This window comes from Leptinotarsa decemlineata, unplaced genomic scaffold (genome assembly GCF_025532065.1).
Source record: "Leptinotarsa decemlineata unplaced genomic scaffold, Ldec_3_MD MMD2_P_RNA_scaffold_2, whole genome shotgun sequence".
Classification (NCBI taxonomy): domain Eukaryota; kingdom Metazoa; phylum Arthropoda; class Insecta; order Coleoptera; family Chrysomelidae; genus Leptinotarsa; species Leptinotarsa decemlineata.
The window spans coordinates 3,088,658-3,115,817 of record NW_027412529.1 but is presented as its reverse complement, the minus strand read 5'-3'; the positions used below and the strand labels follow the sequence as shown (position 1 = coordinate 3,115,817).

Here is a 27,160-nt window from a genome sequence, read left to right as displayed (position 1 = left end):
CGACACCTCAAAAACCTCCTATTACCAAGTTTCGTTTAATTAAGTTCAGCATTTCAAAAGTTATTTGAAAAAAACGAAAATAAAAATAAAACTCCAACATCCTATATCTTGGAAACGAAGCGTTTCCGGACATTTATTCATTTGGACAATTCATATTAGAATATCGTGAGGAATCACCTCCTGAAGTTTGTCAAAGTACTTTTGAATCACCCTGTATTTACGAACCAACCTTGTTGTTCCAGAGACGCGGAAGCCCTGTTCAATCTCTCCTCATCGCCGTAGTCTTTTTCTCGTATCTCACTAATATCTCCTATCAGCTGCTTGAAGGATTCCCTGTCTAGGGTCAGACATTCCACTCCGGGGTGCATGGCAATCACAGATGCAGTCCTGCAGTCTTCCTTCAAAAGTGCTTGCTCACCAAAATAGTCTCCTCGTTGGAGAACTCTGATCTCCTCTTCTTCCATGCGCCCTGAAAATGAAAAATTTGTTATAGATGTTACTGAGTCTCTATAAAAATGATTTTGTTCAAAAATTACTCATGTGTGAAACAAAAATATAAGATGTAGATCAAAAGCCCCAACATGTTCACATCAACACAATTCAAGTTGATAATTAATTGTCTTTTATTGTATTCGTGGACAAGTCAATGTTCGTTTGAAGGTGATTGACAATGTTTCGTGATGAATTTCACTAGTTCGGACTTCCATTGTCTATTATATAAAATGATTTGAAATCCCTGAAACAAGTAAAAAAGAATAATTAAAAAGAGAATAGTTGAAAATAACAATTATATTAAGCAACAATAAACCTGAAATGAAATGATAGTGAAATAACCTACAAGTAAAAATATAATAATTGAATAAATAAAAATTAAAGGAATGCAAAAAGAAAATAATAAAAAATAAAAAAGTGTAGAGATTCCAAGTCACGTTAGTTCACGACGTTTCGATTGTTGGTATCTACAATCGTCTTCTGGTGATGACTGGACTGATTCCTCCGAGAGATGACTATTTTATAGGTCGTTGAAATACTTTCACTTCCTCTACTTTCCATTTTCCGCTTCACTGATTCCGTGAGAGATGACCGATTTGGCGGGAGTTGGTCATTTTTCGTTTGATGATGGGTTTCCATATGTTTCGTATATCTACGCTATATCTACGCTATATCTACGCTGAATACGTTGTTGGACAACATGTATGCGGCTTCCTTAAATTTTCTCCTGAACCAATGTTCCTCTCTGTGCAAGATCTCAGCTTGGGACCACTCGATGTTGTGTTGATGGGTCCAAACATGGTCTGCTATTCCTGATTTGCTGGTTTCTCCTCGCTGTGTGTGCTTCTTGTGCTCGGCAATGCGAACCTTCAATGGCCTCTTAGTTTCACCAATATAGGATTTTCCGCACTCACAGGGTATCCGGTAAATGAAACCTCGAGTCTGGTTGAGATATGTTGACGACACCTTCATAATATGGAACCATGGGAATACTGAACTAGACGCCTTTCTGAAACACATCAACAGCGTGAGACCTTCCATCACTTTCACAATGGAGAAGGAAATCCACAATGAATTGCCATTCTTAGACGTTTTGGTGAAGAGGACCGACACTAAGTGGGAAACATCTGTATACCGAAAACCCACTCATACGGGACAGTATCTGAACCACGAATCCAACCACCATCAATCGACAAAAAGAGGAATCATCAAGACTCTATTAGACCGTGCTTTTGGGCTCTGTAATACAAAGGAAGGTCTCGAGAAGGAACTAGACATCATCAAAAATGATCTTCAGCGGAATGGATACTCCAAAGCGATGGTAGAAAAGACTTTGGCTAAAAGACAGCAGGAGCCTCGCAAGGAAGAGAAGCCGTCACAACCAGTGCTTGCACTTCCCTACATCAGAGGATTATCTGAGAGGATAAGAAGAATTGGTTCCATGTACAACATTAGAACCTGTTTCAGATCCGGTAACACTATCCGTAGCAGCCTCACGAAAACCAGGCCCCCAAACGCGGACTGCGATTCCAAGAATTGCATTTACCGGATACCCTGTGAGTGCGGAAAATCCTATATTGGTGAAACTAAGAGGCCATTGAAGGTTCGCATTTCCGAGCACAAGAAGCACACACAGCGAGGAGAAACCAGCAAATCAGGAATAGCAGACCATGTTTGGACCCATCAACACAACATCGAGTGGTCCCAAGCTGAGATCTTGCACAGAGAGGAACATTGGTTCAGGAGAAAATTTAAGGAAGCCGCATACATGTTGTCCAACAACGTATTCAGCCAGGCCAGCGTAGATATACGAAACATATGGAAACCCATCATCAAACGAAAAATGACCAACTCCCGCCAAATCGGTCATCTCTCACGGAATCAGTGAAGCGGAAAATGGAAAGTAGAGGAAGTGAAAGTATTTCAACGACCTATAAAATAGTCATCTCTCGGAGGAATCAGTCCAGTCATCACCAGAAGACGATTGTAGATACCAACAATCGAAACGTCGTGAACTAACGTGACTTGGAATCTCTACACTTTTTTATTTTTTATTATTTTCTTTTTGCATTCCTTTAATTTTTATTTATTCAATTATTATATTTTTACTTGTAGGTTATTTCACTATCATTTCATTTCAGGTTTATTGTTGCTTAATATAATTGTTATTTTCAACTATTCTCTTTTTAATTATTCTTTTTTACTTGTTTCAGGGATTTCAAATCATTTTATATAATAGACAATGGAAGTCCGAACTAGTGAAATTCAAGTCAATGTTCATTACTTTTTTTGAGTGTATGAATTTCCACGATCTGAAAAATAAACGAAGCTGAATCATTAGATAGTCTGTTGTGAGACAGGGGGGAGGAAAGGAGCAAACTGAAAAGTTCATTAATAAAAGTTACTGCGTACTGAAGATCCCCATATCAATGACTTTTTGGAAAAAAAACAAGAACATCAGTTGAATGATCAATTTCTATACTCACCTTCGTTTACATTATTGTATAGTTTTGAAAAAAGTATAAAATCTCCTTCAAAATTCCAATGAAGATAAATGAGAAATTTATTGAAAACTAACCTGGAGGTCTTTGAGTCACTTTGACAGATCCGCTGCTCATTATGAAGAATGTGTCTCCACTTGCCCCTTGTCTGATGATGTAGGTACCAGCGGGGTAGAATTCCTGAAAAAATCAAAGAAAGTAAATGCAAGATTGTGGTTGATGATAAAGAGATATTCAGCGAGAAATGTGCTGGAAAAATTATCTTTCACCTGTGCATTATATAAACACTTGTTTAAAATTCAATCAATAATTTTATACAGGGTGGATCAACAAGATTCCCTCGATCTAGTGCTCTTGAGAGAAACAATTTTCCGAATATTCGATCTTTGCATAGTTACCAACAGCGGCGGCTCGTCAGAGGAGGCAAGGGAGGCTTAGTCTCCCCATACAATTTGAGGCTATTCATCGCAATAAATTTAAAGATATTGACAAATAATTATGATTATTTTTTTCTACAAATGCTTGGGTATCATTACTCCACCATTAATTTTTAATATAATTACATAATATGCCCGAAAAAACACTATCACTCACCACGTAGTACGTACCACACTGTATCCTGCATCAACAAACCCCAAACGCACCGCCCATAAACGAATAACGAATAAACCATCAACCCGAAATGATAAATGCCATACGTTGCAAGGGAGCCAAGTCTCCGACCGTTTAAAAAAACACAAGCTCCGCGAGACCGATCCAATCAGAGATATACGTCTCGATTTGTAATTTTAGTTGCAGAAATTATAGCGTTAGAGGAGGCTAGCCTCCAGTTGGTTTCCGTTAGTGTACGACTGCGTTTGTTTTTTATTTACTTATTCGTACGGGATGCCGTGACGGACCGGGACTGAAAAATATTTCGGTAAATCGTTTATATTAGAAGAGAAAAGTATTATTTATTGACTGAAAAGAGTTCATTTATATTAAATAACTCAAGGACAACCTTTTTCCTTGTTTTTGTTTTTAATCGTCAGTTTTATACGTAAATTTTCGGCAGTACAGAATTTTTGTTTGCATTTATGCAAATATTACGTATTTTAAATTTCAAATATTACGTATTTTGGTTCAAATAGGTGCGGTACCCCAAAAAATTTTCGCGTCTCCGGCGGGTTTTTCTGTGTGTATATAGTCTTTATGACTTTGGCCTCCCCTGTTCTCCAATGTACGAGCCGTCACTGGTTGCCAAATAGAACTATCTTCTATAATTGTTTTTTCACCCATTAGGTGATTCATGTGAGCATAGCGAATCATACTTATATTTTTTCAATGGAACACCCAATATAAAAGTATACCTACCATTCATTTCCATATTTTTTTCAAATTTTCCATTCGCAACTTTTTGTTGTGGCGTTGCCGATTTGTTAAAAAAATTGTCTCATTTATTGGTCTGAAGAATGGAATTGATTGCTCAAGTACACTTGAAATTATGACAGGGGCATACGGTGATTTACTCTGAGGCAGAAAAATGTTTACAAGTGGTACAATTTTCATAGAAGGTCGAGAAGATGTAAATGACGACGCCCAGCACATCTACAACCGATGAAAATGTTGAAAAAGTGAAGAAAATTGTTATGGAGAATCGTCGAATCACTATTATTGAAGCTGCTGAAGATGACGGGATATCGTTTGGCAGCGAAGTTCGTTCCAAAACTGCTGAATTTTGACTCAGAAATTGTTGAATCACGTAAACGGTGGTCCAGATTAGCTTAAAAGGATCACAACTGGTGACGAATAATATGTTTATTGTTATGCCATCGATACCAGGAGAGCCAAGACCGAAAAAAGCAGTTTTAGCTCCAACTCTGCACCTATTATACGAACAAAATATTTGTCAAATTGAATTAACATGTAAGTATACAATATAAATATGCAATATATGCAAATGAAAACCCTATTTTAGAAAATACAATTAATGATGATCTGAAACTTTTTGAAAAATGGCCCAACCCAAATTTTCTTTCCATTAACTGAAATAAAACTGAATTTATTACGTTTCATCAAAAAAATAAGCAAGATATTCCAATGAAAATTTCTATAAAGAACACACAAATAAAACAACCTATGCAAATGAAGTACCTTGGCGTTCATGTTGACACTAAATTGAAATGGGATATACATATTGACAAACTTATTAAATCCAACATCATATTAATAAAAACTTCAGAAATTCATGATCATGATACAAGGCAACATAATCTGTTTCATCTCGATGCTGCAAGCTCTATAATGTACAAAAAAAGATTTGATCATGATTCTCTTTCTGCACTCAATAAATTGTCTGATCACATAAAAAACTGTGAATTTAAAAAAATTAATAAAGTAATTTATACTTCAGGAAAGAAATTAGGATAAATAACACATATTCTGTTTGTGAAAAACCAATTTCATTTCTTTGTTCACTGATTTCTCAGTTCAGATGTTATTATGATTTTCTTTTATATCTTACTTGTATTTCTGTACTAGTGTTGATTGAATTGATTAAATTTATTGATAAACTATTCGAAAATGAACGAAACTCATATGATTTTATCGAGCATATATCGTTTCCATAATTTAAAATGGAGCAATGATTACAGTGATCCTGACTAAACAGTCCTAAATATATGTCACCAAGTTTCTATACAGGGAGCGATTTTTCGAAGTCCAGTCTACAAAATAGGTTGTTTGGAATAACTTGGCAACGCCACATAAATTCAACTTATAAAATCCTTCAGAAAGCTTGAAGTATATTGAATCGAACGATGAACCTGTATACTGGGTGTTTTATAAAAAATGTATGGCGGAAGTTGAATGGTCATCAAATGACAATGTTTGCTTAACTTAAACAATCATTTTTATCCTCATTATTAATCGTGGAATGTTCTCTCGAGGGTTGCCATTTATTATTGAATGATAAAAACTTACTACTTCCAAGACATCAGCAATCTTAGCCAATACATCGTTGTTGAGATTCTGTAAAAGTGGTACGGACTTCAGGAAGTTAATATTGTCTTGCAGTCTTTGTAAACCAGTTCGCATCATTATCTGCTGGAACACTTTTCTGTCTAGTATCCATACTTTGACGTCAGTAACGGCTAAAATCAAAATTCACGTGTGAGTGTCGAAAAAATTCATATTAGGAAAGTGGGAACCTAGTTTTGAAGTTTTATCTATCACATTAGAAACTTTCAGTGTATTTGGGCCCTTATCTGTAAATTTTGTTAAGGAAATCGCCAGAAGGATGACTGAAGAAACTAAAGAAAAAAGATATACCACCTTTCTGATCCAAAAATTAGTTGAACTATACAGCGTGGTAATTCATCTTCTGTTTTTGGCACCATCCCAAAATCACATTCACTGGATGAAATTTTTCTTCCTCCCTTTGTTTTCAAATCATATTTATACACTAGTCACGATGGGAGATTATTCCTCATAAAACCTCTCCCATATTCCTTGTGATACTCCCCATAATTTCCCATCAGAAGATATAGAGTTGAAAACGCCTGCCATATCTGATTTAGTTTTAGACAGTTTAGCTTCGAATTCCTTATCCTACCGATCCAATGAAGGGGTGAATCATCGACTCCGTGATTATTCACAAGAAGACACCAGTGGCGAACGTAGTATCAACAGTTACAACATTAGATCAGTATGAAAGGTGCTTTAATCAAAGAGTTCGCAGAAGTTATCAAGGAATTGTGGTCAGAAGTTTCATCTGATAGAGTTATCAACACTGCCTACTTTAAAAGTCGGATTCAAAGATTTGCCCCTCGATGCATGGGATCTTACCATCAAGACGCCCAGGAATTCCTTCGATATCTTTTAGAAGGTTTACATGAGGACCTCAATGGAATTACTGAGAAACCTAAACCGATCTTAACGGAGATTGACGAAGAATTGAGCGACAGCGGAAAAGCGCAAGAGTCCTGGATGAGATATTTGAACATGAACAACTCTAAGATTGTAGACAATTTCGTTGATCAATTAAAATCTACTATGAAGTGCACATACTGTGGATTTTCACGGTCCTTTCTTGGATTTGTCTCTCCCTGAACCACAAAGAACTGGCCAATTGAGTTTGTCACAATGCTTGGATTTCTTTACAAAAGAGGAAACCGTGGATGAAGATGAGAAACCAATCTGTTGGTGCAAAGAAAGAAGGAAATGCATTTAAGTGATTCATTTAAAAATATTTTCTTCAACGGAAAGATTTGGAAGCAAATTGAATTTTGCCATTCAGTTTTCTTCAGAAGGATTAGATATGAGGAATTATGCAGCAGACAATGTGGCTCCTTGTCGTAACAATCTATATGCACTTTCGAATCACAGTGGGACTACTTACAACGGGCGTTACACATCATATTGCAGACACCCTTATAGTGGCACGTGACATGAATACAACGATTCACACGTGTCCCCAATATCACCAAAATCGCTTGTGAGTGAGGAGGAATATGCCCTCTTTTATGAACAGGAGGACACAAAGCAGCACTCTTTCAATTGACTAAACTCTGTTAATTGATTCGGTTTGTTAAGTTAAATTCTATACAGATCGGTAAGTTCCAGCGATTTATGTTTATAAGACTTTTGAAACCAAAGTAAAATTCTAGCGAAAATATTCGCTGTAATTTCATCAAGTACATTACCTCTTATGGAAGCAGTTCTGGTACAATTGTACAAGATAGCCAGCTCGCCAAATGCCTTCTTGGGTCCCATATGTCCCAGCACTTTTCCATCCTTGATGACCTCGAAGTCACCTTCTGCAGAAACGAATAGAGCTCCTCCCGCCTCCCCTTCTGTGATGACCAGTGACCCCGCGTTGAATTCCTTGGGGTACATCGAATCCACCATTTCTCGCACCTGGCTCGTATCCAAATTTTTGAGAAAGTCATTGTCCATTATGGCACCTTTGATTAATTGTTTGGACCTATAAATCAAGATTGGAATGAAAACGATAATAGACTGAGAACTGTTAGACAAATGTTATGTTCTTAGAAAAGGAGGTTCACTTTTGTGGGAGATCTGATGCTACTTTCCCGGCTAATACCACGCCGGACATTAACTTATATCCAACAGACATTTACGGAAGAAACTTCACAGACGTTAGTATCACAGATTTCTCCCGTTAATCCAGCAGCAGGACTATGGTAAAATTATTTGAGTAGATCACCTACAGACCGCTTTCGAAGTATTACCTCCCATCCAATCCCAACCGCAAAGTACTTGGGACTCGATTAATTTGAAAGCGGCTCAATTGAATGTTTTAAACTTTCGTCTGAGAGAAAGATTATTACCTAATAACGGCTCCATCTCGTTAACAAAGCCCCAATCGGGAAATAAATATCCCATGTACCAATACTCTTACAGATTTCAAACCATTCGAACGATCTTGTTTTTTCATCAGTCCTATTTTGCTCAGGTATTCTCTGAATGAGCAGTATAAATACGTGACAGTATGGTTTGTACCGGTTGAATGCTTGTCTTATTCTCAAAAACATGATTGAGATGAATTATCTGTCTCTTTGCTGCATTGCCAAATGTCTTCAAAATAGAGCACCAGTGAGAAATTCTCTGAGTATTGAGCATCCCTATGATTATTTTGAGCCGATTCCTGCTTATGGAAGCAGTTTTTCACATCTTTCATCGAACTGTCCTTTCAAAGAAGTTTTCTTTTGTGTGTTCACAAGTATTTTTTCAGTATTGTTTTTATTTTCTCTCGAGCAGATTCTGCCAAGCAAGCATGTTCTCTGGAAAACTGTTCTTCATCCACTCTTTACGGCTTGTGTTTAAGCAGGTGAATAGCAGGGTCATACTGATTGATAGATTTCATTGAAGTTTTCGAATTGAACATATGAAAACTTAAGTCAGTAAGGTATAAATATATAACTAAAATACAACAAAACATAACAAAATATTATCACAGGTTTATACATTCATGGGAGTACATTTTAGTATAACTAAATATTGAAAAAAAAGAGAAAAAAAAAAGATAAGTGTCACAGATATAAACGCATTTGTCTAAAATATATAGATATCAAAATATAATGAAAATATACTCTCGCATATATCATGTCTATATTTGTTTAGGATTATGAAAATTTTGATGGCTAATACTAATATCTATCCTTTTTCTGTTTTCTGGAATTGTCATGAAGTTGCCATAAAAAAATCTTGCATCGAATAGGATTCCATGTTACATAACAAATCGAAAACTAAAATTTTGAAAGTATGTCGTCTGTCTTCTTCTCTGATTGTCAGTGGTAAATGATTGTATAGTTTGATGGCCATATAGGGTGGACCTCTTTCTATATTTCTTAGTCTATGTTTAGGAAGAACGAGGTTCAAATTGTTCCTAGTATAGTACTCGTGAATGTTTTTATGAATAATGAATTTTTCTTTGTTGTCATAAACGAAAATAACACAAACATAAATATAGATCCCATATAAAGTAAGTAATTTATTACTTTTAAAAATTCCGCGACAGGAGTCTGTGAAGTTCATGTTAAGCATATTCGTTATTATAAATTTTTGCATAATGAAAATGCGTTCTGTTAGTGCTTCCACCCCAGAACATAACTCCGTGTTTGACGAAAGGATGTACGGTTTCATAGTATGCTGTTTTTAGTGCAACAGTATTCAAGTGACTTCTCAAAATTCTAATTGCATAACATTTGCTAGCCAGTTGCAATGCAGTTGCAGTTTGCAAGATGCTCAATATGTATGTCAAAGTTTAATTTGTCATCTAGATAGACCCCTAAAATGTTTGTACATGATGAAAAATTCAACCTTTCAGGGCCCATGTTCACATACTTTGGAATAATGATGGAAGTATTAACTGTTCTGAAAACTATACAATTAGTTTTGGCTGTATTCAAAAAAAGTTTATTTTGAATGAAATATGTTGAGGATGCAGAAACAACATTCAATACATCACTTTTCAAATTCATATGGCAGTCAAGAAGTATAAAATTGGAAGCATCAGCATAACTGACAAGTTTGGTGCTAGTATTTTTAAAAATTTCCAAAAAATCGTTTATATAAATGATAAACAACAAAGGACCTAGCACAATTCTTTGTGGAACACCTTTATGAATATCAGCTATGTCAGAGTAAAAAACTTCTGTTTGATATTTAATGCAAACTTTTTGTTTTCTGGTGCTAAAATACGATATCATGAGATCTAAAGCATTACTCCTGATACCATGGTGACACAACTTTTGTAATGAAACAGAATGGTCCACACAGTCAAAGGCATTACTCAAGTCCAGAAAAACACCACAAGCCATTGAGTCTTGTTTCAGTAAAGAATGAATTTCATCTATGAAATCAAACAATGCTGTTTCTGTATTTGAATTATTATACAGAGAGCTTGAACATCAACAATTGATGACGAGCCGGATCAATCAGGTTCAAAAGCAGTCAGTTTGAGCATCGCAGCAAAGTGTCACTTCGACCGTTGCCGCATAGACCTTCAGCATTAAATATCGCAGAATGGACATAACCTAGAAGTATGAATTTCCATTTCCTTGGACAAAAAAAGCAGAGGCCCAAGAACCAAATCCTGTAGTTCACCTAATTTCACAGTTATCTCATACTTTATCGAAATAATGTTTGAACAACTTTCGGAAATCGGATATCTACAGACCGATTTTTACAAACACCTGCTCTTGATTTTCACATTGCCCAATTTGTACGAATTCTGCATTAGTTGGTGAGTTCGCTGTTAAATATGTTGTTGTAGTAGTTAGAAATCAATAGCTTCAGAGAAAGCTACGCTTTCTCTTAAATATCTTACCTGAAATCCTTTTCATATTTCGTTATAGAAATGTTGTTGGCTTCTCCCGTGGCCTCGCTGGACTCTGCAGATACACCTTGCTTCTTGGAGGAACTGCTATTATTTGACTGCTGACTTTGAGGGGCCCTATTCGCCATAGCATGCTGTTTCTGGATACTAGATAATAGTTCCACATCTCTACTGGCATTTGTTTGCTGGAGAACGCTCTGGAAATAAAAAAATATTATAGAGTTTCGAGAGGTAGATAGGTTAAGTACTACTGAGAGGAAAATTCATTAATTACCAACTACTACCTGGTTTAACATTCAAATTTAGGACTATGTTATTGAGGAGTTCTGATTTACTTTAACTAGTCACTATACTTGAATTTTTGGCAAGTGAGTTTGACACGAATAGACATTAGGGTGTTTCAGAAGTTTAACTTCGTCAGCATGAAAATTAGGTGCTCGTGAATCGATAAAGTTGACGAAGGCCATTTCTGCCTGGTCCTGATTGGCGAAGATTCTACCGGTGAAACAAGAAAAACACTAAAATCTTCAATCAAGAATAAGCAATACCATCTTATAGCATCATCATGGAAAGGACATGAGTGTCTGGATTGACATAACTGAGAAAGAATCATTTTATTGTTTGAAAATCATTAGAAAAACAATTTGATGCAGTTGATTGGATGAAGAGGTCAAGTTTGGGTATAGAAGGATCAAAGATTTTCTGGAAAACTCCTTTAGAATAATGAGGAATTGAATGCTATGCAGATAGAGTATTCAATCTCATCAACTCCGTCCTCTTTTCTCTTTATTGTGATTTATAGTGATAAATTAGCAATAGTACTGTTCTACAAACCCACAAAATAGTAGCCACATTTTATTGCAGTTTCTACCATCAGTGGGAATGCTTCTTTGGACTCTCTCCATTCCTTGGTTTCTTTTTACTCGAAAGAATACATCCAAAATTATTTGGGTCAGCACCATACCCACATAAGAATCATTTAGGAAACGAATACGATTCTCATTTCGGGTAACTGAAAACACCCATCTTACTCTCATCTTCCTCATCAGCAGACAGTCTTTTGTTATTACAAAAGCTCATATCTTCAGAAGTTGTACGTACTCAGTGTAATCATTATGAATATCCATGATTTCTTATACATTTTCTGCAGCAGAATAGAGAGGACTGCCCATACAAGTGTTCTTCAATTTTCATTAGTATAGTTTTTTTTTGTACTTTGGGAGCTATCTGACTTGTCCATTTAGTCCAAGTCTCCATAAAACACTGCAGCCTCTTGGGCTTATTTCGTTTATTCCCCCATCTTCTCATGACACCCATTCCATCAGTCTCGTTCCCTGTACTAGTTTGTAGAGGTTCCGTGTTGGATGTTGGTCATATTCTTCTCGGCGTAATTTTGTACGTCCATATATTGCCTGCCTCCTGTGATTCAGTGCCTCACATTCGCATAAGATGTGTAGAGCTGTTTATGTCCCTTCGTTGCATAATTTGCAGCTGAGATCTCCGTTGTACAGCCCCATTTTATTCAGGTGTCCTCTAAGCGGACAATGGCCGGTTAGTAACCCTGTAATTATTTTGAGCCGATCCCTACTATATTGAAGTAGTTCTTCGGTTCTTTTCTCGGACGATTCCCTAATGAAGGTTCTACTGCATTTGTTGCCAGGTACTTCTGTCCAGTACTATGAGTGCTTCTTATTGGTCCATGTCCTAATCTGGTTTCGTACCAATGATTTTGGTACCCCCAGAGCTGGTTCAGGACCTATATACGAAGTTGATGATCCGCGTCTAGCGCTGAATGTCCTAGCACCCAGTACAAAGTTAATTTGTTTCTGTTTGCAAGTTAATGGCATTCCCAGACCAGTTTTGATGTCACCTTCGGGTCTGTCAGAGTCCCTAGTGTGCTCTTGCTGTCTGTAAAAATATTGTCAAGTGCACCCCAACAATATCAGTGAAATGAGATGGAGACTGAATAATATACAATGGTTCCCAACTCTTTCCTATCTCACAGTTAAGAAAGGATTCTCCTACTTTTTGGAATCTATTAAATGATGTTTTAAAATCTCCTGTCCAAAGAAAATTGTCAAAGCGAAAAAGTTAAATAATCGTTGGATAACCAATGATGTTGTCGAAGAGGCAAAATATTTGAGAGAAATGTTTCATGTCTTAACTAGTTTTCAAGTAATTGACTTGCTAAGCATGTCTAATTATAAAAATAGACTTAAAAAGCATAAAAAAACATTAGGCATAGTAAATTAGACTACTTTTCCGCAAAAATTAGTAATGCTACCAATAAAACTAGGGAAACGTGGAATATAATAAACAATCAGCTTGGCAAACGTGGGTTTTCCTGTGCTGAAAGTAACATCAACCTGAAACTTGAATCCAAAACCATTGGGAAGCCCTTAGAAGTAGCTGAAGCATTTGCTGAGCATTTTTCAAAAACCGCCGAATCTCTCATAAATAATCACTTTGGACTAAACTTATCACTGCCTTGCACTACAAGTACTAAGCTTAATATTCTCTATCCATACGAAGACAGTCCGATAACTAAACGTGAGATACATGATACCCTAAAATTAATGAAAAATAAAAAGTCATCAGGCGTTGATGATCTATCTATGAGTACTATTAAGAGCGTAATAGATGCTATAATCGACCCACTCACTTATTTTTTCAATCAATCATTCATCCAAGGATATTTTCCTGATGAATTCAAAATAGCTCTAATTTTACCGTTGTTTAAAAAAGGTAGTAGAGACGAAATAGATAACTACAGACAAATTTCTCTGCTTTGTGAACTTTCCAAACTATATGAGAAATTAGTGGCTAGCAGAATTATCAGTTATCTGGAACGTAATACCCTGCTATCAAACTGCCAACACGGTTTTAGGAAAAATAATTCTATTGAAACAGCTAGCTATTGTTTTCTCAATCATATTTATGAAAAACTTGATAAAAATGATTTTATTATCAGTGTGTTTTTTGACCTGTCAAAAGCATTTGACACGGTATTAACTAATTTTGTGTTGACCAAATTAAGTGTGCTTGGTTTGCCTAATAACATAGTACTATGGTTTAAGTCTTACTTGAGTGGTCGTAGCCTAATTGTAAAGCAAATAAATTCAATGTCTAATGAACGCGAGGTTAGATTGGGGGTTCCCCAAGGCTCTGTTCTTGGTCCCCTATTGTTTTTAATTTTTGTCAATGATCTGTCGGAATATATGAGTGATTGCTATTTAACTATGTTCGCTGACGACACCACCATTACAGTCGCTGGACCTACTACAAATGATTTGCTGACAAGAGTTAGACTGATTATAGACCAGTTCACAAGCTGGTGTGATCGTAATCGTCTAGTTCTGAATACCTCAAAGTCGATATCGATGAGATTTTATAATAGAAGTAGGGGTACCATAAGTGAATTAGCTCAGTGCGATAATATCAATATCAATGCAGCAAACGAAGTTAAATTTTTAGGAACAATTTTGGATGAAACATTAAGTTGGGATCAACACATCGAAAGTGTCTGTAAAAAACTAAATAAAGTATATTTTGCGATCAAGCAAATGAAAAACTGTGTTGACCAACAAGGTCTATTGGCAATCTATTTCGCTATGGCTTATTCCCATATTTCACTCAATATAATGTCTTGGGGTTCTGGTAGAGATTTTAATAGGATATTTGTAGCACAAAAACGTATTGTAAGATTGATTTTCAATATGGAATGCAACTATTATCGGCACCATCAATTTATCTGTTCAAATGTGTTAATTTTGCTAGAAAAAATCTGTCCACTTTTGCAACCAATTCATCATCCCACAATCATAACACGCGGCATGGTAGCTTATTGAGAATACCAGCCCACACCACATCTAAATTTAAAAACTCTTCCCAGTATAGTGCTATTACGTTTTATAATAAACTACCCAACTTTTTAAAAAACTCCAAATCAGACAATATTTTTTATAAAAGTACTAAGGAATTTTTTATTGAAAAATGTTTTTATAATGTACATAAGTATCTGGATGGCAACTTCAGCTGAGTTTTATTTTGTTTAGTATACTAACAAACTCTCATTGAGATTTTAAACTTTATATCTTACTTACTTGCTATATTTTAAATGTATATGTTTAGTATAAATATTACCTGTTGACATACCATATGTACATATTGTACCTCAGTGGCTAAATAAATTATTATTATTATTATTATTATTGATCCGCTCATTTCTTTGAGGTCTCAATTAAATAAGCCTTGCACACTGCAAGATAGCATACACTTCCGCCTGAAAGACGGATGTGTATAGTCCTAGTAGTAGTATAGTTAGTTTTTATTACTTGCTGATGAGCATGTCAGGCATGGATCATCATTACCATTAATGTGAAAAAACACATTGTTACCCGAAGACGATTGTGGATACTAACAATCGAAACGTCGAGAAGTAATTTGGTTTGGAATTTCTCACATTTTAATTTATATATCTTGTTTTTTATTTTTCAACTCGTGTTAATAGTTTTTTTTTTTAATTTTTTTGGTTGTTGCTTGTATGTTATTTCATTGTAATTTCAATTTTTTGCCTAGTAAAATTGTTATTTTTCAGTTTATCTTTTTTTAATTTTTTACAGATTCTTTCAGGGATTTCAAATCAATGACAATGGAAGTCCAACTGTATGTTATCAGAAAATAATGAATACTTTAATATCAGGAACCCTTTGAAAGTTATGTTGATCAATATATTTTTATTCCATACTTCCATTAAAATGTTTTGAATGTTCGCTAACTTGTGATTTACGATAAGATAGGGACTAATAAAAGAATTGTATTATTTGTATCTCGTATAACTATGATTTATGAGGTTAATAAATGCTTGCTAATAAATAGGCTGCTTTTCTCTTATATTCTCTGTAATTTATTATACGTTGAAAAATTGTATTTACCTAGTAATAATACTTAACAATCCCTTTTTAAACCTATGAAGACATTTTTGAATTTCAGACAAGTTTTCAAACTCCTGAAACACTGAATAAAATGAGGAAATTCTTTCATTGATGAGCAAACATTCGAAAAAACCTATGAAGTGCTTGCAAAAACAAAAAATTCTCCTCTTCAATAGGCAAACTCAAGGCAGTTCTTTGTTAATTTTTGATCCCTAAATGCGAAAATTGTAGTCAAAATTTCCTAACACGTAAGATTTTTGAGTTATGATATTTTTCACAAAAATTCAATGAACACCACATTCCAAATTTGCTTTTCCACTAAATTGAGGAAATTTTTCAAAATCTGGCAAGCCGTTCTGCTCCATAATGGTAACAAAAGACCCTGTATTCCTCTTGCACATGCGGTTGCCATGAAGGAAACACACGAAAGTATGTCACTTATTCTAAATACAATAAGTTATAATACGTATAAGTGGCAAATAGGTGGTGACCTAAAAGTCATAGGATTATCATTAGGTTTTTAGGGCGGATTTACGAAGTTTTGCTGATTTATTTGCCTTTGGAACAGTAGGGCAAAACAGAGCCATTATCAAGTAAAAGAATGGCTTCCGAGAGATAAATATATTCCTGGTCAAGCTAATTTGAAGAATATACCTCTTGTTAATCCCAAAAACGTTTTGGTACCTCCAATACACATTAAACTGGGGTTAATGAAAAATTTTGGAAAAGCATTAGACAAAGAAAGGTATATTTGTTGGACCATAAATTAGAAAACTATTAAGTGATCAACACTTTGATCAAAAATTGACTAATATTGAATCAGCTGCGTTGAGTTCTTTCAAAAGAATAGTTTCTGATTTTTTAGGGAACAAGAAAGTAGAAAATTACGAAACACATGTAGAAGAACTACTTGAAAATTAGTGCAGAGTGGGATGTCGCAGTGTCTCAAAATCCATCTCTTGCACTACCATTTGAATTTTTTTTGAGTGCTGTCAGTGACGAACAAGGAGAAAGGTTCCACCAAGACATACTGAAAATGGAACTTAGTTACCAAGACAGATGGGATGCAGCAATGATGGGGGATTCTTGTTGGTTCCTTATGAGGGAAAATGATGACACATATAAACGAAAGTCAACATTTGCAAAAAGGTTATGCACAAAAGTCTTCATTTGAATGGTTTTTCATGTGTATTGTAAACAAAGTCTGTTATCTTCAAAATAATTTTTCTCTTGTTTTGATATTATATTTTCCTATAATTTTGAAAATTTTTGTACAAAATAAAAATAACCATAACTCAAAATCTTCACGTGATGGAAAATTTTTGATGTTTTAGTCGCTATCAGGATGCTTTAAACTCTCATGTATAGCCATTATAATATTAGTCGCAATTTTTTTTCCTTATTTGTTGGCTAGTGTATTTTTCTTCGTGAGAAGTTTTCAATTTCTCTGGATGAAAAAGGTCCAAAAAGATGGAAAGCATTATTCCATCAAAAAATAATTCCCACGCACATTCTAAACGATATTACAAAATACTATATTCACAACCCTCGTATTATTAATTCGAAACTTTGTGGGTTAACATCAATCAGATCAGCATACACAACGTTACCTTGAGCTTGTGAACTTCCCTTTGTAATCTCAAGACCTGCGTCTCCTTGCTGCTCAATTGTTTCTTGGTGTCAAACAATTCTCTCTGAATGGTTTCATATCTCCCCTCGTTTTCCGCTATTTCATTTTTCAACTTGACGACTACCTAAGGAACAATAATATCATTGAATAATAGGTCTGAGGGAAAGTTCTCAAAATAGAAATGAGGTGAAATTAACTCGAATGCGTTTATAGTGTGATTTGTGGAAAGTTATTATACACAAAACATACACGTGTTCAAAAAATACTTCATTGTGAACGATTTTACAGAAACGCAACACGTGTTTTGCCATACAATGGCTCCTTCAGGCGTGTCTATACTGCAAAACACACAAGTTCTCTAAATTATAGTAGTAGCATAGTACTTTTAGTAATAACTTATTTCAATGTCCTTCAAATTCTTGATACTGATGATCCCTATATTACCTGAGATAGTTGAGTATACAGGGTGTATCTGAATAAGTGTAAAACATTTGAGGAGGTGATTCCTCATCGAAAAAAAGATAGGATCTTTCATATAAAGAAACTTCATTGGAGCATCCCTTGTTGAAATACAGCCCCTTAAGGGGGTACCTAAAATTTGTCTAACAATTTTTTTCACAAGCACTGAAAAAGTTACAATATTGAAATTAACCTGACGTTTTGTACTACCAAAAAGACACTTAGCCAGTCATTTATGTGGTTTACCCCATGATTGTGAGAGGTGGAAAACGCAACCCATAAAATTATTTCCAATGTAACTGTTTGTCTTTTTATTTGTTTACCATTTAAAAATGTATTTCCGATAGCCTGTTTCATTCTAAACAAAAAATGTCTCGTGTCTCTTGAGTTTTTTGCCCAAAATAAACCAGTTCGGAGCAAAAAATAATTTCACGAACAACTACAGAGATACATCGTCATAAATGCGAACTGGATTTATTGTTATTTTGTAGTTAGTACCTGCATTAAACGATTAAAGGGTAATAAACAAAACTAATTTATTAATAACAAAACACACAACATGTAAAAATTATAGTAAATGTTCAATATGTCTACCTTCAGACATTACACATGCATCTAGACGTAGGCGCATTGAGCCACGTATTCCCTCAAATATTCCTGAAGTATCTGTGATTACGCTGCACGCACCGATGATGCGGTTCTTAAGTCATCTACATCGCGAACAGGAGTACGATAAACCAAATGCTTTAAAAGGCCCCAAATAGAGAAATCGAGAGGATTGAGACCCGGGAATCGAGCGGGCCAGTTCTGTGGTCCTCCTCGACCTGTCCACTGATTTGCATATGTTTCAGTTGAATGCTGATGTGTTATTTGACTAAAATAGGCGGGAGCCCCATCATGCATAGAAAACATATCCCTTCTGACGCCCAAAGGAACTTTCTCCAGTAGTACTGGATGCACTTCTCTTAAAAATTGAACGTATGCGTAACCATTTTAATCGAGGAGGCAGAAAATGAGGCCCAATTAAATCATCCTCAATAACTTCGAGCCACACGTTAAGAGAAAACTGTTCTTGATGCTTAGTTTCGACAATAGCGTGAGGGTTTTCATCAGCCCATATGTGGTAATTATGAAAATTAATAATCTTGTCCCGTCTGTTAATTCTATCGTTTTTAAAAAGTCACAATTTCTACAAATAATTTCCAGCATCCAATTGCAAAATTCAAGACGGTTCGGAAAGTCTCGCGGTGACAGTGCCTGTACTCGTTGCAGATGGTAAGGGTATAAGAGTTGTTCCTTTAAAATTCGAAATACCATCATATGATCACTATTTAGCTGGAAAGCAATCTTTCTAGTACTAGTAGTAGGTTGTTCCTTAATCAAATTGAATACTGCTTCCTCAAGCTGTGGTGTTCGTACTTCTCGATGGCGACCACAATCCTGCGTTCTTTTGTCGAATGAACCATCTTCTCCTAATCGTTGATGAAGTCGAACAAATATTCTATGTGATGGATGCTATCGTTGAGGATACATTTCAGCATATCTTCTACAAGCTTTTAACCCATTCCCCTGCGACAGACCGTAAACGTAATGCATATCAGCCATTTCCTCATTTCTGTATGCAGTTTTAATAACAAGTGAATTATTAAAGTAACAAATTAAGAACAGAACAACAACATACAATTAGTATTAATTCAACTTCGAAAATTCACAAACTGACAGCGTCTTACCAATTTAATTGTCACTGTCGCTAATAGCGACCTACTAGATAAATTACTTTCGTATTTTCGCATTTATGACGATGTATCTCTGAAGTTGTTCCTAAAATAATTTTTTGCTGCAAACTAGTTTATTTTGGGCAAAAACCCAAGAGACATTTTTTGTTTAGAATGAAACAGGCTATCGGAAATAAATTTTTAAATGGTAAGCAAATAATAAGACAAAACTTTACATTGGAAATTATTATTAGGGGTTGCGTTTTCCACCCCTTACAACCATGGTGTAAACCAAATAAATTTCTGGCTGAGTGTCTTTTTGGTAGTACAAAACGTCAGGTCAATTTCAATATTGTAACTTCTTTAGTGCTTGTGAAAAAAATTGTCATACAAATTTTATGTACCTTCTTTAAGGGGCTGTATCTTAACAAGGGATGCTCCAATGAAATTCATTTATATGAAAGATCTTATCTTTTTTTCGATGAGGAATCACCTCCTTGAATGTTCTACACTTATTTAGTTACACCCTGTATGAAATCAATAGATGAGTACAGCAGTACTTTTAGTTGATCTCCTTTGATTTAGGAAGAGAGGAATTAATACATTTTCCGATCGATACATCGATGAAAGTAAATTCAACACGAAACTGGTCTATATAAAGAAGGATTTTCGATAAAAGGCGCACCAAGTACTGAAAGGATGAATATTAGACAGAGTAAGCCATGAGACTAGAAGAGACTGTGCCAAATTGGACACTTTTGAAGGGAAACTCCTGTTTTCAAACTAGATAGACGGAAACTGATGGCTTTTATGACAAATTTGATGATGGAAACCGCAAATTGTTTTTGTATTACAGCATGAATCAAATAGGAATGAGGAGTTGGAAGAAGTAGTCGTTTTAGGAGCTGTTGAAAATAAGTAATCCCAAAACGTCAACGCAAAATTTGAGAATATTATCAGGCCCACCAAGAACTAACGTTAGGAGGAATTTGAAAAAACAATTCAGAAAAGTTCATCAACTCAGACCAGGAGATTCTGAACGCTGCATGGCTTGTTGCCAGTGGTTCCTGGAAAGTTGTTAAATTATATTTGGACAGACAAAGCTTATGTGAGCAACCGCTTCAATTATTATACTTGGCCACAACAAAATCCTCATTCTAATGTGGAGCAGAGACGACAAGGGAGATTTGGATTTAGAGTGTGGGCAGATGTTTTCAGGGGTAGAATTATCGGCCCATTCATTTATAAAGTCACTCTGACATCTCAGAAGTATTAATAGATTTTAAGGCAAAATATTGAACCTCATGGTGATGATTTGCCACTGATGGAGTTCAGAAAAATACATTTACAACAAGACGAGGCTTTGCCTCATGACACTGCAGTTGTCACTAATTTTTGGCTGCAAATTTTGGTAATAACTGGATAGCCAACCAACCGTTAGCCCGCCAGGTCAACGGACCTAACAACTGTGGACTTGTATCTCTGGGGAAGGTTGAAAGATCTCATTTTTAAATTGCCGACTAATTCTAAATACGAATTGGAAGCAGCAGCCCATGATCTGATTCACTGCGATCTTTTCAGATCTATTCTGATGCTCCTTGTTGTTAGAGCTCATTGTCTAGCTTGATCTCTTTGATGAGACTCCATAGCCTTGACACAGACACCTTCATATAGCTGGCAGCCTCTGGTTTCTCTTCCCCGCAACTTGCGTGTCTCAGCCTTGCTATCGCTTCGCATTCACAGAGTACTTGCAGTGCGGTTTCTTCCTCTTCTTGACATAACCTGCATTGGGCTGATTCTGTCGTACCCATGTTGCTCATATGTTTCCTGACTCGGCTATGCTCCGTTAGTAGACCCACCAATACCCTTACAGCCTCACGGTTGTGGTTTAGAAGGTCTTCCGTGAATCTGGGCGATGGTTTCTTTATGAACTCTTTCGCCTGCCTCATTCCTGGGAGCTTATTCCACCAATATATCGATTCGGCTAGCATCCATGAATTTATACATGCTTTCGCTACCCCGCAGAAGGGTTCTGGGAAAATCATAGCCTTGGATGCGCCTTTACGGGCCAGAACATCGGCCTCCTCATTGCCCTTGTGACCCTCATGTCCGGGTACAAAAGCTAGAGTGACCCTATTTTGGGTACTGACCTCCTTGAGAGCGCTCAGATAGATTCCCACCAGTCTGGAAAAGACTTGAAATGAGCTGAGCGCGTTGAATGTTGCCTGGCTGTCGGAGAAAATGGCAATGGCTTTATTTGTGACCTTCTGGCTGTTTATTTCCCCTATACAGTGTTAGATGGCCGCTACTTCTGCCTGGAATACAAAAGGGGCAGTGATGCAAAGTTTTGATTTTCTCTCTTCTACTGTACTAATTAATTCGGCAAAAACCGTTCAGAAAAGATGTCGTCTGTTTGTAGGATAAGCTGGTAGACAATTCGAACACTTTCTCTGGAGAAATATATTCAATTGTTCGTTCTTTATCATTATTCTTAGTAGATTACCAAAGCCGGTTCTGTGACACCAGCCAATGAGAGCTTAGCAATTTGTCACATGACCAGTTTGTTCGGTTGGTTACGCTTTCGGCGTGACCGCCACATACTTGACCAACTACGCTTAGCGAAACTGATACATAGTACGGCGAACCAAGCCATACTGCGCGAAGCGCAGTTTGTCAAGTATGTGGCGGTTACGCTGATTGTGTAACCAACCGAATAAACTGGTAATGTGACAAATTGCTACGCGCTCATTGGCTGGTGTCACAGAACCGGCTTTGGTGATCTACTATTATTATTGTTTAAGTTTCATCTATTAGTAGTAACTATAGTATAAATTGTTATCAGTTTTATTGAAATTCTGCATTTTAATTACTGCTGTGGAAAGATTTCTCAGCATTCGGTAGCTACTACTGAACAATTTCTTTCTGTTTTATCGCCGCGTCCTCCAAAGCCTACTTGATCAAAGTGTGTGTTTCAAAGTCTAGATGAAGAACCAAAAGCTCTGTATTTATAGGATGACTCTAGCAAAACATCAAATGAGCCTAATTTTTGGAAAGGTAATTTTAAGCTCTGGTGAAATATGCAGGAATATACAGGGTGTCTCATTAAAACATAGTTTTCCATCAATAACTAGTGATGTCTCATTTGAAAAAATAAGTTTTCACACCATTAAATTCTACGTAAAAAAGTGTTCTGAAAATGTTTCCATAGAAACAAGGAATTTTTGACAGGAAAAAATTTACAGCAACTTTTCGAAAATGCACATTTTCGAAAAATATGCTGTAACTCAGAAACGATTATAGAAACCAATGTGCGGCTTTCACCATTGAGTTTGTTATTCAATTTAATCCTCAAGCACCCCATGGGTTGGGCTATCTATCGGGCGCATCCCCAGGTGGCGGGTAGGGGAACGGCCAGGGGATTGGGGGCCAATGTGGCCTTACGGACGGGATCGCCGGACTCCTGGTCAGTGGCAGAAATGAGTAGGGTGATGGGAACTGAAACTCCCCAAAAGCCACTGCGAAACATGGCCACCGTAGACAAGCCTACCCAAGCAATGAATCGTGTCGACAGCTGAATGGCTGCAGGGCGGATACGAACGATCCCCTTGGGGAACCAGGCGAAACCTCTGGTAATGATTGGCTCTGCCAGAGGTGACCAACTGTTCCCTTGCTACTTGTGGAAACACACATGAATACAATAAATTGAAAAAAAAACAACCAATTCCGAGGCTGGGCAGAAATGCTCACCTCAATCTATGGCGGTGGCTGGGGATGAACAGAAATGTCCACCCCAATCTACCGCTCAGAATGAGGCTGAACATAGCAGATCACCTCGTGACGCAACAAAAATGCCAAGGCGTAAGCGCATTTGCGGCGCCGAGGCCAAAAAACATAACAATATGCACTGACAGCAGACAAGCACTATTAGCTTTGAACAGACAACGTATAACCTCAGGGCTAGTACTAGAGTGTCACCAAGATTTAGCCAAAGCCTCGGTGGATAATAACATTATCCTCAGGTGGGTTAAAGGGCACGACATGAGTGAAAGTAATCGCATTGCCGACTCTTTAGCCAATGAAGTAGCTGGACTAAGAATTTTAGGTCCCAGTGGCACCTACGGTCTGATGACTTCGACAATTGCAGAACTAGCCAAATGCTCAATCCCTAAAAGGATGGAATCAGAGGATGTAATTTTGCCAGGACCAACTTGGGCGACCCTGGGAAGCTGGCGCCGAAGAAATATCTGGCGAAATATCTACGCTTAATAGTAGTGGGACTAGTGGGCCATAATATGGGGCTAGTGGACACACTTCTATGTAGGATGTGTGAACAGGAAGATGATACTCTCTACACCTGACGATATAAAGGAGATGTCTCTCAGTGACCTGTTCACCTTCCTGGAAAGGACAGGATGTACGATGAACTTGGAGGACAACTCTTCGGGAGGATGTACAATGAGTTACATGTGGCTTCAGTGCTGTGGGCTCACACTTACCCTCCCTATCCTACAGATAGAGACTCCTCAGGCACAGCCATCAGTTTTCATCTGCCTGGTTTGAAAACAGGAGTTTCCCTCCAAAAGTGGTCAATTTGCCCCACTCTGTACAAGAGAAGTCAATTCGATCTAAAAAAAAGCAACCAGAGAGAATCTAAAGAATTGGACCTGAGAACACCACTATTATTTCGTTTCATTCTTGAAACTGGGTTCAATCAGAAAAACTAGTGGAAAACAATGGCAAACTAACTCTGTTAGTATAGAACATTCATCCATTCACTGAAACTCAACCTTACCTGCTTCAGATATTCATAGTCCTCAGGCTCTATGGAACTCTTCCTCCTCGCCTCCCCTAAATTCTTGGAGTTCCTCTGAATCCTCTGGATGGTCGGCCCGTCGACGGAACTTCTAGAAGTTTTCCGCGGGGCCGTCAGCCCGTTACCCATCGAGTTAATGATGCCGAAGTCTTGAAGGAACTTTTGCGCCTCCTCTTCGTTTACCTGGTGGTGGTGGGACTCGTAGGAGAGGGCGGTGTACTTGTGGTACTCCAGCTTACTCTTCAGTTCCGGGTACAGGGTTAGAGATAATTTGTTCGGTGATGGACCGTACTTTTCGCAATCTGCGGGAAGTTCTACCTGCGGTAAATGGGAAATTATTGATTGGAGCACGATGAGGACAATTGCAATATCCTTTCAGACTTCGAATATATTGATGGCACACCCTTTTTTTGATGAAAGGTTTTATCATATAAAAAATGTTCGGTGGCAGTGCAGTTCAAACATATCAAATTCAGAACACACAAAAATGTTAATAGATATATCTCTCTTAAGAATTGGTCAGTTTTATCATATTTTTCAGGTTTATTCCTTTTCAAGTCGTAGCTGCTCATGATGTTGAGATCTCTTGAGAATAAATAGAGTACTACTCTTTTCGATTACCAAAACTAACATGGAAAGGACTACGAGGAAGGACCCGTAACAGATCCCTGAAGGAACCACTTGTTACTAGATCTTCAGTAAAATCTATTTGATGGAAAGTATTCAATCGGAAGCAACTGGATGTCAGTAACGATAAAATATCGTGATCTGGGATAGCCTGAAAGACATATGTGAATCGACAAAGTGAACACAATACAGTTCCTGTCCAATGTTTGGTTTACGACGATTCACCGGGTACACAACTCCTTGAAGCTTGGTGAATTTCCCAATCTCAGTTGGCCAACTCTTGCCTTTCCCTTGCCTTTGCCTTGCACTCGTTATTCTCGAACAAGGTAGTCTGCAAACTTTGTAAGATCATGTCGTTTACAACAAGCCAAAGATGCATATGTTATAATGATCACCATTATTTGATAACCATTGTATGAAGTCAATACATCATGTCTGGTTTCAGCCCTTATTTTTTTTTCGTGAGATGGTCTCTTTTTTCATTCGAGCTGAATGTTCTTCTGTGACGTCCTCAAACGCCTTACCTGAAATTCTTTTCATATTTAGTTATAGAAATGTTGTTAGCTTCTCTTGTGGCCCAGCTGGACTCCGCAGATACACCTTGCTTCTTGGAGGAACTGCTATTATGAAACTGTTGACTTTGTGGGGCTCTATTCGCCATAGCATGTTGTTTCTGGATACTAGACGATATGATATACAAGAGAATATGTCGTTTATGTAACCTTTCATCAACAAGCCAAAAATGCATATATTATAATGGGTTTGATCACCACTGTCTGAAGTCAATACATCATGTCTGGTTTTAGCCCTTATATTTTCATGGTATGGTTCCTTTTCTTAACTCAAGCTGAATGTTGGTTCTTCTGTGACTTCCTAATATTGAACGTCTTTCGAAATAATTGTATCTCTTCAGCATGTCTTCGAACCGGATATGCTAATGTCAGGTCAGACAATTCCCCTTTCTGCTTTGGTAAGTTTGTTGGGGGTTAAAATGGACCCAATTTGTCTTGGCACAATCATGTCTTTGGAATTGCAAAGGCTGCTTTTCAAAAGCTTGGAACACTGTTCCGAACCAGAAAACTGTACAGACCTCAGCAACTTTTGATGCTCTATAAAACTCGGATCAGACCTTCATGTATGGAGCTCTGCCCCAGAGATACCCTGAAGTTGCTGGGTTCCATTCAGAAAAAAGCCAACCACCTGATTGGAGACACTAACATCAAGTGCAATCTTGGTAGCCTGGAACATCGAAGAAACGTTGGAGATTTGTCTCTGTTCTATAGATACTTTCATGGGAGGTGTTCAAGTGACTTGGCACATTTGATTCCACCAAGAGGGGTACTTATCAGAAATACGCGACGGACTGTGGCTGCTCTTCCTTTTGAGGTTTAACTCAGTAGACCTTGAACTTCATTGTTTAAGAACTCTTTCATCTGGAAAACTGCGTTTATGTGTGATGAACTTCCTGAGAATGTTTTCCCAAATGTATTCAGTCTCCAGCGATTCAAATCCAAGGCGAATCTCTACTTTTGCACAGGCATCGCTCTGACAGCACCTTAAGGCTTTTCCTGTAGTGCTTGTGTTTTGTCCTTGAAAACAAAAGACGTTTCAGAGGTCCTCCTATCTTGGTACTCTTGAAAAATGCTACTCAGGCTCCTATTTTGAGCCCTTCTTTCTCAGCACATATTGTAATAGTATTCAAGGCTCCCTGCATGCGTCGTTTCACAATTATTTGCTCCAGACTAGCCCAGTATTTATCTCTATTATGGTCCAATAAATAATGAATCTTGTTCTTCACGAGGTTTCATAACAGTGTAGTTGAAGCTCTGTTATTGTGCCTAGATATTTATATACAGAGAAAGAGAGAGAGAAAGACCTTGTTGCCATGGCTTTTAATCATTTTTGGTCCTCTATAGTCTTCTGAAGTATTCATTCTACCCTCTTCAGGTAGGTCAGATTTTTGAATTGAAAGGGTAATATTTTTAGGAGTGACTAATTTTAGAGAAATAAAGTTTTTGCCTTTCTACCACCCCAAATTGATACATAAAACATATGAATCTTCCAAAGAAAGGAAGGAAGCAATCAATTTTAAAAGAAGTAACTTTTCACATAGATCTTTAAACTCTGTCTTGTTGCAGAATGGCAATGT

General features: G+C 37.0%; 2 protein-coding genes across 5 annotated transcripts in view; both read right to left on the bottom strand.

Annotated features, from left to right (window-relative positions):
• The window catches only part of LOC111511298 (cGMP-dependent protein kinase, isozyme 1), a 75,323-nt gene that overhangs the window by 10,458 nt on the left and 37,705 nt on the right, over positions 1-27,160 (bottom strand). For all 4 annotated transcript variants that reach the window (XM_074181492.1, XM_074181505.1, XM_023167312.2 and 1 more), the window contains 7 exons: positions 24,364-24,702; positions 17,378-17,521; positions 10,825-11,030; positions 7,676-7,956; positions 5,955-6,124; positions 3,071-3,173; positions 230-469 (listed from right to left, as the gene is read on the bottom strand). In XM_074181492.1, coding sequence (XP_074037593.1) covers positions 230-469; positions 3,071-3,173; positions 5,955-6,124; positions 7,676-7,956; positions 10,825-11,030; positions 17,378-17,521; positions 24,364-24,702 — 1,483 coding nt within the window. The remainder of the gene's footprint in view (positions 1-229; positions 470-3,070; positions 3,174-5,954; positions 6,125-7,675; positions 7,957-10,824; positions 11,031-17,377; positions 17,522-24,363; positions 24,703-27,160) is intronic.
• On the bottom strand, positions 20,691-22,224 carry LOC141487467 (uncharacterized). The gene is made up of 2 exons (XM_074186553.1): positions 22,173-22,224; positions 20,691-21,855 (listed from the first exon to the last, which is right to left on the bottom strand). Exons 1-2 carry the CDS (start codon positions 22,222-22,224, stop codon positions 21,176-21,178), a joined length of 732 nt encoding a protein of 243 aa, XP_074042654.1. The 3' UTR covers positions 20,691-21,175.